The 13,070-nt window shown below is 45.3% G+C and overlaps 1 protein-coding gene across 1 annotated transcript in view; it reads left to right on the forward strand.

Moving 5' to 3' along the window:
- Nucleotides 1-13,070, forward strand: part of LOC137215124 (liver carboxylesterase-like) — a 43,639-nt gene that overhangs the window by 22,532 nt on the left and 8,037 nt on the right. Inside the window, 5 exon segments of the mRNA XM_067719839.1 lie at nt 892-996; nt 2,858-2,962; nt 5,985-6,023; nt 11,228-11,368; nt 12,974-13,054. Coding sequence (XP_067575940.1) covers nt 892-996; nt 2,858-2,962; nt 5,985-6,023; nt 11,228-11,368; nt 12,974-13,054 — 471 coding nt within the window.

Genomic DNA, 13,070 nt, shown 5'->3' on the forward strand with positions numbered 1-13,070 from the left:
TTTAAACACAAACTTTCCTTAGCATTATAAAACAACATAAATATTTCTCTAACCATTAAGCACTCTTTCATATTTTTTATGTGTATAGTCAAGAAGTATTCCATTGTAAGAATGAAAAATAGTTTATTTACCAAATCTCATAATATTGGAACCTTGGGTTATTTCCAATTTTTACTACTATAAAAAACATGAGCATTCTTAGAAACTGTTGTGTACCTCCGTGTTCATTTTCCATAGGATAAATTCTTTTTTTTTAATTAATTAATTTATTTATTTATTTTGGCTGCGTTGGGTCTTTGTTGCTGTGCACGGGCTTTTCTCTAGTTGCAGCAAGCAGGGGCTACTCTTTGTTGGGGTGCGCAGGCTTCTCATTGCGGTGGCTTCTCTTGTTGTGGACCACGGGCTCTAGGTGTGCGCGTCAGTAGTTGTGGCACACGGGCTCAATAGTTGTGGCTCACAGGCTCTAGAGGGCAGGCTCAGTAGTTGTGGCACACGGACTTAGTTGCTCCACGGCATGTGGGATCTTCCCGGAAAAGGGCTCGAACGCATGTCTCCTGCATTGGCAGGCAGATTCTTAACCACTGCACCACCAGGGAAGTCCAGGATAAATTCTGAGTAATGGAAATGGGGAATCAGAACTGTGCTTTAAAGTGCTGCTAGGAATTGCTGAGCTGCCTTTCAGATACTTTGATTGTTATAATCAGTGTGTGCCACACACTTCCTGTTTTGTCCTTCACTCTGCTCCTGGCTCCTTCCAGCTGAGGTTTTCTTGCAGAAGCCAGGCCCCATGGTCTCCAGGGGAACAGCCCAGGACAGGGCTGTGGATGGGGGTAACTCTTGAAGACCCCTCCCCGTGAGCATAAACTCCCTTTCTCGCCACCCTCCTCCCAGGTGTTATCTCCCCTGGCCAAGAATCTCTTCCACCGGGCCATCTCTGAGAGTGGTGTGGCCCTCACTTCTATCCTGGTCAAGAAGGACGTGAAGGCTGCAGCTAAGGTAGGTCTCACACTGGACTGTCCCCACACCCTTTGCTCTGCTCTCCTGGAGTTGTCAGGGGTCTTTCTTGCTGTGGGAGCCAGTTGACATCCTCAAAGAATCACAGAAGTGAGGGTGGCTGATCAGGGAGGGCAAGGACACACCTCATCCCACCTCCACCTTCTACTGCTGAGCAAACTGGGGCAGAGAGCAGAAGCACTTGCCAGGGTCAGCAAGTGATCAGAGCAGAGCCGGACTCAGACTCATGACTCTGGACTGCCAGCCCCATGCACGGTCCACTGACCATATTTCCTAAGGGAGGGGTGCTGGGCTGGATGTGTCTGGTGGACTGTCATTGTGTCTTGCCTCTCTCAGGGTCTGAGGTCTGGTGAACTCATTTGTACCATGTGGGCCTGGAGTGGTTCCTCCCTGGGGGCTTGTGACTGGGGTGGGTTCCTGAGAATTCATTCATTGCTTCATTCATTCATTCATTGCTTCATTCATTCATTCAACAGATAGTTTTGGTACAGCCTGACATCTAGCTTCTATTCTCATGGAAGAGATTAATGATTACATAATTGCACAATTTATAAAATATCAATTGTGACAATAGCAATAGAGGAGAGATACCTGATGTCATAACAGAATCCAAAAGGAGTGCTTAGTCCAGTGGACAGGGGGAGGTTTTCAGGAAAGGCTTCATGAAAAAAAGTGATCAACGAGTTGAGATGAGAAGGATGAGCAGTAAATTACTTGGTAAGAAAAGAATATCCAGGAAGAGGGAACAGCCTGTGCAAATGTCCTGTGGCAGGAGCAGGTATCTCAACTGAGAGAGAGCGAGAAAGGCTGCTGTGGCCAGAGCAGAAAGAGCAGACGGAACCTGGAGTGAAGTGAGGATGGAGCCATCGGCAGGGCCATGCTGCAGAGGACCTGGTGAGGACTTTGTCTTTATTTGGAGAGTGTTAGGAAGCCAAGGAAGGGTGAGCAACAGGGAGGCTCTGCTGAGGAGTGTGCGCTGGAGTCACTGATGTGGAGCGATTTCGTCGGGCTGTGAGAGCTGGTTAGGTGGACGGGTGGGGGCAGCAGCCAGACTTAAAGGGACTGACTGGTAAGCAGGAGGGGAGGAGATAAGACACCAAGAATTTAAAAAATTGTTGAGACTGTTTTTCAGAATTCTTTGGCTATTAACAGCAGAAGCCCATTGATCAGGCTTAAGTCAAGAAGGGGGAGTTTATTTAAAGGAAACAAAGGTGGCAGAAATGGTGCTGGATTTTGCTGTCACACAGGACCAGAAATTGACAGAATAAAGAATCCAAGACTCATATTCTTGTGTGCTCTCGCTCTCTCTCTCTCTCTCTCTCTCTCTCTCTCTCTCCACTCTACTTCTTCATGTGCCTTTTTATTTAATTTTTCACCAAATACATACTGAGCATTGATTGTATGTCAGACACCGGACCAGGCTCTGGGCAGCCCATGTGCGCTCTCCGTGGTCCCGCCATCATGGAGCATGACTTTCCTCCTTCTGCATCTTCCCCTCTGGCTGCACTTTGCAAGTGTCTAGCCTGAGGCCAAAAGGCTATTAATTGGATGAGCTGAGATTTGAAATTAGTGGGATTCTGGATTCCATGCTCTCAAGCCCCACTCCATGCTGCCTCTCTTTAGATGTTCAGCTTTGAGATCATTATGTCCACTTGAACAGAGATAAGGCAGCAGAGGCTGAGGAGTATAATTGACACGTCTGGGATCCAGGACATACTGGTCTAGAGTATATTCTGCTACCATGTGTTGACTTTAGAAATTGAGGTTGGAACAGAACACCTCTTTATTGATGGAGGGAGGAGACAGGGCTCTTGAATTCTGCTGTCACCTGTGATCTCTGCAGAAAATTGCTGTCTTTGCTGGGTGTAAAAGCACCACCTCGGCTGTCCTTGTTCACTGCCTGCGCCAGAAGACAGAGGACGAGCTCTTGGAGATAACGCTGAAGATGGTGAGTACATCCAGTCTCATAGCCACACAAGCTCCCCGTCCTATAAACATGGCCCCAGGCTTCATCATTTCAGCTGTCCCCTTGCCCTGGAAAAACTACCTGGGACAGTTTCTCACCTCTCAAGAGCAGTGTCAGAGCTCTGGATCTGAATGGGGAATTTCCTTCTTTCTTTTTTGTTATGGAATATCTCAGATGTTAGCAAAGACAAAAAATAACGTAATGGGGCTTCCCTGGTGGCACAGTGGTTAAGAATCCGCCTGCCAATGCAGGGGACATGGGTTCAATCCCTGGTCCAGGAAGATCCCACATGCCACGGAGCAACTAAGCCCATGCACCACAACTACTGAGCCTGCGCTCTAGAGCTCGTGAGCCATAACTACTGAGCCCACGTGCCACAACTACTGAAGCCCGCACGCCTAGAGCCCGTGCTCCGCAGCAAGAGAAGCCACCGCAATAAGAAGCCCATGCACTGCAAGGAAGAGTAGCCCCTGCTCACAGCAACTAGAGAAAGCCCGTGCTCAACGACGAAGACAAAACGCAGCCAAAAATAAATAAATTTATTTTAAAAATAGTAATAATAACGTAAGGAACAACTGTGTAATAACTCCTCATATCTATCAAAACTTACTTTTTCCAATATTGTTTTCTGATAGCTTTTTTATATATAACTATTTTCCTTATTGTAAATATATGTGTCACATACAATTTACCATTTTAATCATTTTAAGTGTACAATTCAATGGCATTAATTTCATTCATAGTACTGTGCAACCATCACCACTATTTCCAAAAATTTTCATCATCCCAAACAAAAAATCCCTACCTCTTTAAACATAACTCTACCTTCTCCCCTTCCCCCCAGTCTCTGGAAGCCTCTAATGTACTTTCTGTGTATGAATTTGCCCATCCTAGATTCATTCATGTAAGTGGAATCTGATAGATTTTTAAGAAATTAAACATTACACATTCTCAGAGGTGATTACCATCCTGAATTTTGGGGAATGGGGTTATTTAGAACAAAGCTTTTCAGAAAGGTTGTCACAATTGTCTTGGTTAATTTAGAAACCACCTCAATTATCATCCAGTGGTGGCCCAATTTTCTAGATTTTCTGCACGTCTGCCTCAGTAGTGATTCTCACATAATCGTCTATCTCCCCATTCATCCATCCAACCATCCATCCATCTATTCATCCATCCATTCATTCATCATCTTATTATACATCTGTCCATCCACCAGTGAATCCAATTCATCAGTATCTTTTCATCAATCTAATATCAATTTATCTATAACATTCATTCATCTGTTATCAATCATTCATATATCTGTATTTCATCATCCATCTCTCTAAAATCAGTGATCCATCCATCACCTAATCTGCTAGCTATCATCCATCTATCCACTTATCTCCCCAATTCAATACTCCAAGTATTGACTAATTCCATCCACCCAACCATCTCTCTTGCTAAGTGTATGGGGGTGGGTAACAGCGTGGGTGATGCAGACATAACTGGATATAGTCCCTGCTCATAAGGAACTATTCAAGGAGAAACACGCCCATATACTTAGTGGATTAAGTGTGGTGGAAATACAGAGAGGGGACGCATTCATTATAGTAAGCAGGGATGCTTCACAGAGAAGGTGACATTTCAGGATTGGTGGATGGCTATGGTAGTGGGTCATCACAGGAAGCTACAGCACAACAGATACCCAGAGATCACCACTTATAAGATCCGCTTATAAGGGGAGAGTCTGGACCCTGGACCCCTGAGGATGCTCCTGGACCCCCAGCGGCCAGCCTCCAGCACTGGACTCTGCTCTATTTCCATGGGTTAAGTCCAACGTAGCCTTGGATCCTGGTTTCTCAGGCTCAAATAAGGTGACCAATGTGCTCAAAGATAAAAACACAACTGTTTTCTGATGCCTGGAAAGAGGTAAATTTATCTCAGCAATTCTCCGTGTGGCACAAGAGATCCACTTATAAAGGGAGAGTCGGTGACTTTGGGAGAATCCAGAGAACCTAAGAGCCCATGTTATCCTTCTGAGATCTTCTGAGATCATGTGGAAGTGTTTCCATGATTATCCTCTCTCCCCAATAACACACGTGGGTGTGCACGTGCACACACACACACCTGGATTGCGGGGCTACAACCCATAACGGAGGGACCCTTACTGGGACTTCCTGCATACTGGTCAGGACTGTTAGCTGCAGTGTCACAATAAAATGAGCACAATCTTGGTGAACTCACAACAAAGAGAAGTGTGGAGTGGGGTGAATTTCAGTGAGCTTGTATGAGTCAGGATTTTCTAATGCAGGAGGAGAAAACTCATCTCGAAGTGACTTGAGAAGAGAAAGGTGTATGTTGTAACAGAATCTTAAGGTAACTAACTGAAAAGTCCAGGAGTTGATGGCTTCAGGCATGTCCGGATCCAGATGCACATATGATATCATCAAGACTCTGTCTCTATCCCTCAGCTTTTTACCTCTCTGTGTTGGCTTCACTCTCAGGCGGATTTGTCCCCTGGGGAGGTTAGACAACAGCAGTATCCTAGACTTACATCCTATCTGCTTAGAAGCCCTCTTTCCCAATAATTCCAGCAACAGTTTTGGGTAAACTCTATTGAACTGACATGGGCACATGTCCATCCCTGAAGTTATCCCTGTCTTCAGGGAGATGGTGCACCTCAGGTCACATATGGATGCCTGGAATCGTGGAGTGAGACTGGGGAAGAGGGAGTCCCCCAAAGGAAAATAGGGATGTTTTCGCCTGGAGGAACAAGAAGAGGAAATGGGTGCAGGGCAGGGCAGGCACAAGCAGCAGTCCTCTCCAGAGCTCCCCTCCCCCGTCCCATACCTGCACCCTGTACTCATGCCCAGGGGAGCTGGTGCCCTGCCCACTTCCTTTCAGCCCAGCCAGGGTGGCACCAGGAGGGAGGACTTGATACCTTTGACGCACAGCTCACCGGATCAGCTTTGCTCTCAGGAAGACTTTTCACCCACAGCCTCTGCCTTTGTCTTCACAGAAATTTTTCGCTCTTGATTTACATGGAGACCCCAGAGAGGTAAGGACCTTTGGTTTCTTGATTATAGGTTTTAAGTCTTTAAGCTCCAGTTGCATATGAATGAAAGAATTCTCTCTTGTGAAATCATAGTAACTCCTTGCATTTACCCTGCTGAGGCCAGGAGAGGGACAGAGTATTGCCTGGATAGCACAGGGAGGAAGACCAATCATAGCACACAGAACCTGTTCCCCCAACTCCCAGTCCAGTGCTCTCTGTCATCAACCCTGTGTCCCCTGGACCCACCTACCCCCTCATCTTGTTTACATTCCTAAAAATGCCCTGTTAGGGGAAGGCTGGACTAGAAACGTCCACTGTGAGGAGTGGAGAGAACTGGACAATGGGGGCTCTTCAGGAGCCGTCACGAGGAGCTCAGATCTCCTGGGAGGCTGCAGGGGTGACTGGCTGTGCAAATTGCACTATTTGCAGGGCTGTGAGGAAAGGAGTCATGAATCTCAGTCCTGAGGACACTACCCTCCTCCCAGCCACGCAGAAAACTCAAACAGCAGCCTCCCATCTCCTTCCTCCCCTCCCACCTTCCAATGCTTTGCCAGGTTCCGATGCAACATCTTATGTCCTGCCCTCTCTGCTCTCTCCCTGGGGAGAGTAACACTTACCTTAAAAGGTGTAGAGAGGATTAAATGAGATTCATTCAGTCATTCAACAAAGACTTTTTTTTTTGAAGTATAGCTGATTTACAATATTGTGTTGGTTTCTGGTGTGCAGCAAAGTGATTCAGTTATACATACATATACATATTCTTTTTCATATTCTTTTCCATTATGGATATTGAATATAGCTCCCTCTGCTATACAGTAGGACCTTGTTGTTTATCTAGTTTATATATGGTAGCTTGTATCTGCTAATCCCAAACTCCTAATATATCCCTCCCCCACCCCCTTTCCCCTTTGGTAAACATAAGTTTGTTTCCTATGTCTGTATTTCTGTTTTGTAAATAAGTTTATCTGTGTCATATTTTAGATTCCACATATAAGTGATATCATATAGTATTTGTCTTTCTCTTTCTGACTTCACTTAGTATGATAATCTCTGGGTCCATCCATGTTGCTGCAAATGGCATTATTTCATTCTTTTTAATGGCTGAGTAATATTCCATTGTGTATCTATCTATCTATCTATCTATCTATCTATCTATTTATCTATATATATATATAGCACATCTTCTTTATCCATTCCTCTGTCAATGGATATTTAGGTTGCTTCCATGCCTTGGCTATTGTAAATAGTGCTGCATGAACATTGAGGTACATGTATCTTTTCAAAATAGAGTTTTCTCTGGATATACGCCCAGGAGTGGGATTGCTGGATCATATGGCAATGCTATTTCTAGTTTTTTAAGGAAATGTTCTCCATAGTAGCTGCACCAATTTACATCCCCACCAACAGTGTAGGAGGGTTCCCTTTTCTCCATACCCTCTCCAGCGCTTGTTATTTGTAGACTTTTTAATGATGGCCATTCTGATCAGTGTGAAGTGGTACCCTACTGTAGTTTTGATGTGCATTTCTCTAATAATTAGTGATGTTGAGCCTCTTTTCATGTGCCTATTGGCCATCTGTATGTCTTCTTTGGAGAAATGTCTATTTGGGTCTTCTGCCCATTTTTTTTTTTTTGATTGGGTTTTTTTGTTGTTGTTGTTATTGAGTTGTATGAGCTGTTTGTATATTTTGGAAATTAAGCCCTTGTTGGTCACATCGTTTGCAAATATTTTCTCCCAGTCCATAGGTTGTCTTCTTGTTTTGTTTATGGTTTCCTTTGAAGTACAAAAGCTTATAAGTTTGATTAGGTCCCATTTGTTCATTTTTGCTTTTATTTCTATTGCCTTGGGAGACTGATCTAAGAAAATTTTGTTTCACTTTACATCAGAGAATGTTTTACCTATGTTCTTTTTTAGGAGTTTTATCGTGTCATGTCTTATATTTAGGTCTTTAAGCCATTTTGAGTTTATTTTTGTGTATGCGGTGAGAGTGTATTCCAACTTCACTGATTTACATGCGGCTCTCCAGCTTTCCCAGCACCACTTGCTGAAGAGACTGTCTTTTCTCCATTGTATTTTCTTGCCTCCTTTGTCAAAGAGGATCAACTGTAGGTGTATGGGTTTATTTCTGGGCTCTCTATTTTGTTCCATTGATCCATATGTCTGTTTTTGTGCCAATACCTCACTGTTTTGATTAGAGTAGCTTTGTAGTATTGTCTGAAGTCTGGGATGGTTATACTCCAGCTTTTCCAACAAAGATTTGTTCTTTTTCCAACAAAGATTTAATTAGCACTTTACTGTGCCAGGACCTGATTTATAAGCTGGGGATATAGCAGTGGAGGCCATGCAGACACAATCCCCTGCCCCCTTGTAGTGAGGGTGGCAGACAATAGACAAGCAAACAAAATATGTAGTATGTTTGATGATGGTGTATTTGGTGAAGGGAAATGGGGATAATTTGCCAGTGGTTTGAATTTGCAGAGCAGGGTCAGGGAATAGCTGGATGCAGAGGTGACATTTGAGCCAAGTTCTGGAGGAGGGGAGGAAGCCAGTTGTCAGGAAATTGGAGGAAGAGTGTTCCAGGCAGAGGAAACAGCAAGGGACATGAGACTGGTGTGGACAGCCACACCAGTGTGGCTGGTGTGAGGGGAGAGAACAGGATTGAGGCTAAAAAAAGAGTGGAAGGTGGGGGTGGTCCTTTAAAGGACTTGGATTTTGATTCCAAGTGAGATAGGAAGTCTTGGGAGGGTTTTGAATAGAGGAGTGACAGGATCTTAGATTTTGCGAAGGGCACTTTGCTGTGTTGAGGATGATGTAAGGAAGGGGCAGGGCAGGCACAGGGAGACCAGCTGGGGAGCCTCTGTGCTGGAATAATCCAGGCCCGGGATCATGGCAGCTTGGACTAAGGCTATAGCAGAGTGGGTGGAGAGAAGAGGTTTGGGCCTGGAGATAGATAGATAGATAGATAGATAGATAGATAGATAGATAGATAGATATAGATATAGATACAGATATATAGAGATATATTTTATGGAAGTATAGTTGATTTACAATATTGTGTTAGTTTCAGGTGTACAGCAAAGTGATTCAGTGATATATATAAATATTATTTTTCAGATTATTTTCCATTATAGGTAATTACAAGATATTGAATATAGTTCTCTGTGCTATACAGTAAATCCTTGTTGTATATCGATTTTATATGCAGTAATGTGTATCTGTTAATCCCAAACTCCTAATTTTCCCCCACCCTTTCCCCTTTGGTAACCATAAGTTTGTTTTCTATGTCTGTGAGTCTGTTTCTGTTTCGTAAATAAGTTCATTTGTATCTTTTTTTAGATTCCACATATAAGCAATATCATATGGTATTTGTCTTTCTCTATGTGACTTACTTCATTTAGTATGAGAACCTCCAGGTCCATGGATGTTGTTGAAGTAATAGCTGACGGGATGTGCTGATGCACAGCGTGTGGGGCGTGAGGAGAAGAGGAATGAAGCAGGCCCGAGTTTTTTGTTTGCTGGTTTGGTTTGGTTTTGGTTTCAGCCGCGCTGCGCGTCTTGTGGGATCTTAGTTCCCCAGCCAGGGATCGAACCCTCGCCCTCGGCAGTGAAAGCGTGGAGTCCCAACCACTGGATCGCCAGGGAATTCCCTCCTCTGGGTTTTTTGACCTGAGCAAGGTGATACATGAGGCCCACACAGAGCAGCCACTAGCACCCCCTCTGGACAGCAGTGTTTACTGTCCCTCTTACTGTTGCTGGTATCAGTCAGTCCCCACTGGACACTGCCCTGGACACCACCTTGATCAACTTGGACCCTTATTGTCTCTCTACTGCCCCTCCCCATCCCATGTCCCACGGTCCTGACAGATTTCCCCTTGTAAACACATGCCGCCTCTGTCTTAAAAGACAGACCTTCCTTACAAGACAAATCCCCTCACTCATGGAGTTATTCATTCAAAATACATCTGAGTCCCTACTGTGTGCAGGCATGTGCAGAACACGTGCTCCAACATGTGACCATGTCTCTAGTGCACACCCCCAACATTCCTCCAAGCCCAGGACCCTTGGGGTTTGAGGTTCCTGGGATGAGCACTAAAGTGACACCTTTGTCACTTTGCTTATGCTGTTCCCACTCTTTAGAAAACTGTTCATTCCCCAAAGCCCACTGCCAACGGTAGGCACCTCCTCTGTGTGGCCTTCCTGGGTCCTCCTTCCAGAATGAGTTGCTACTCTTGCTGGCCTCCTGCAGCAGCCCTTCCTGAACTGTGCAGCCTTTGGAAGTGAGCAGTAGTGGCACCCCAGTCCCTTCTCCCCTATCGTCAGCCATAGTGGATTAGGATTCAGGGCCTTGTCCTGCTGCATCAGAATCATGCGACAGAACCTCTCTTGCTGGCAACTAGAGCTGGCCTGTCATTCACTGGTCCTTGCAGAGTAGAAGCAGGTCCCGGGAGCCATAGCATCTCAGAGCCTAGGAATTGTCCACTTCTACCTGCCATCCAGGTAGGGGAATATGCACATGGGGCTGGTGTGCAGTGCAGGATCTGTAACAGCACTGCTAATGAATCATATCTAATGTTATTCAGCCCTTTCCAGGTTCCAGGTACTGTGCTCAGCATTTTGCATGTGTTCAGTAATTTAATCCCCACAACAACCCATCTTATAGATGAGGAAACGGAGGCACACACAGGTGAAACTACTTTCCCAAGTTACCAGCTAGTAAATGACAAAGCCAGATTTCAAATCCAGTCTGGCTCCAAAAACCCTGCTCCTAATGACCACTGTGACCAAATATGAACTATAACTATACCGGAAACCAGCTTCCCAGGTGGTGACATGTGAGTCGGTTGCTACTAATCTGTGGCCATGTCAATACAGTAGTCCCTCATTATCCTCGAGGAATAAGTTCCAAGACCCCCAGTGGATGCCCAAAACCTCAGAGAGTACCAAACCCTATATATCCTATGTTTCAGTTCCTACGCATACATACCTATGATAAAGTTTAATTCATAAATTAGGTACCCTAAAAGAATATCCAAATGCTAGCATCACTACTCTTGGGCTTTGGAGCCATTATCAAGTAAATAAGGATCACCTGAACACAAGCCCTGCAATACCATGAGAGTTGATCTGGTAACCAAGAGGGCTACTAAGTGACTAGCGGGCAGGAGACCCTGGCAACCATAATGGACACAACACTGCCCTCTTCCCCAGAGCTTTCCTTTCCTGCCCACCGTGCTTGACGGAGTGCTGCTGCCAAAGACGCCCGAAGAGATTCTGGCTGAAGAGAATTTCCCCCCCGTTCCCTACGTCGTGGGAATCAACGAGCAGGAGTGTGGCTGGATTCTGCCGATGGTGAGAAAGTGCAGGCCTCTTAGACTCGCCTCCCTTGCCCGTCACATCACCCCTCCCATCTCTGGTCACAGGATCCCTCCTTCTACGCACGCACCTCGGGGACCTTCATACACCTTGACGTTTCCGTGGAAACCTTCTCCACGATGGCCCAGCTGTCATCTGGGTGGTGCGGCCCTGGGGACCCACATCCCCACACACTCTCTGCTTGTCCTCCCATCCAAGAATCCTGAAATGTCAGTGCCAGGAGGGCTGGTAGAGATAATCATTGGGCAGATGAGAAACCCAAGGCCTGGAAAGGGGAAGGGGCTTGGGAGTTAAGGAGAGTGAGGCCTGGGACCTGCAGCCTCTTCCCTGGGCTTGGTGCTTTCATAGTTTCTCCATAAATTCCACCCACCCACACCTCACACTCTCATTCATCTAACTGGAAAGATTCAAAGGAGCCTGCTTCCTCCTGAGTTAAAATTGACTTCTAAAAGTTAGGAAGTACTTTCCCTTCTGCCAAAGATAAACAAAGCCGGACACCAGTTGAAGTGGTAACAGATTTGATTCAGATACACCCTTGCTGTAGGAAAAAGATCAATTGTGAACTGAACCCAAGGCCGGGGGCTCGGGGAGGATTATCCGTGTAACTGGGCCACCTAGATTTGTTGGCTGGCATTTATCTGGAGAAGAAACAAACTTCTTCTCTCTTTATGACAGGAGGCCGTGGTGTAAGTAGAAGCAAGGCTCCTGCTGAAATTAGGCCTTTATCTTTCCACAGGGACTGGAAGAGAGAGCAAGAATTACCCCCTGAATGTTTGCTTTTCATAGAGATGGCTCTCAGGTCCTGAGGAAACAGTTTTGTGTGGTAGATTTACATCTCAAAGGGCAGAGAAAGGATTTATAATAACAAGGTTTTAAAGTAACTGTTCTACGAATGGGTTCAGGGACCTACCTGCCTATCACCAGGTTTTGGCTAGAGCAAACGGTAAATTTTCCTGGCAGCACAGAGCTTTTTAAGGGGGCCTGGGGTCATCCTGGGGACATGGCCTTAAGCTGCTTGTGGCTGTGCTAGAGTTTGGTGAAGTCACTTAGTGCAGAGTTTTGATGCAGTTGTTATGTGCAGAGTTCTGCAGGTCTTCAGAATGATTTCAGAGGTTATACCAAAGGACCAAAACCATAATGGCAGAATCTGGGGCTTTCTCAGTTATCTGACACAGGCGGGGTATTTGTGAGGTCTGTGTCATCTGCCCCAGAGCCCTCTACTTCAACACTTGGCTGGCTGAAACCTTCCCTCTCTGTCTTGATGACCACTGTGGAGACTCTAGCCTAAATATACATATATATATGTATGCATATACATACACACACACATATGTATATACATACATACACACAAAGACTGGGGCAGCTTCCCTTAACAATTACTTTATCTTCTTTGTACTCCTTGATTTCTAAATATAAAAGTCCATTTGATTCATTGATTTTGCCCAACTCCTCAAAGACCCATGCCCATCAAGACATGACAAAGTGACCTTCAGCCTGCATTGGTTTGGTGTGTTGGTCACTTCGGTTTTTCTTGCCGTTACCGGATGATTCACAATTGCTTAACCTTTGTTTTAACAGTTCATGGGCTACTCATTCTCTGAAGGCAAGCTAGACCAGAAGACGGCCACGTCACTCGTGTGGAAGTCCTACCCCATCCTTGTAAGAGTCTAGGAAT

This window comes from Pseudorca crassidens, chromosome 20 (assembly GCF_039906515.1).
Source record: "Pseudorca crassidens isolate mPseCra1 chromosome 20, mPseCra1.hap1, whole genome shotgun sequence".
Lineage (NCBI taxonomy): Eukaryota > Metazoa > Chordata > Mammalia > Artiodactyla > Delphinidae > Pseudorca > Pseudorca crassidens.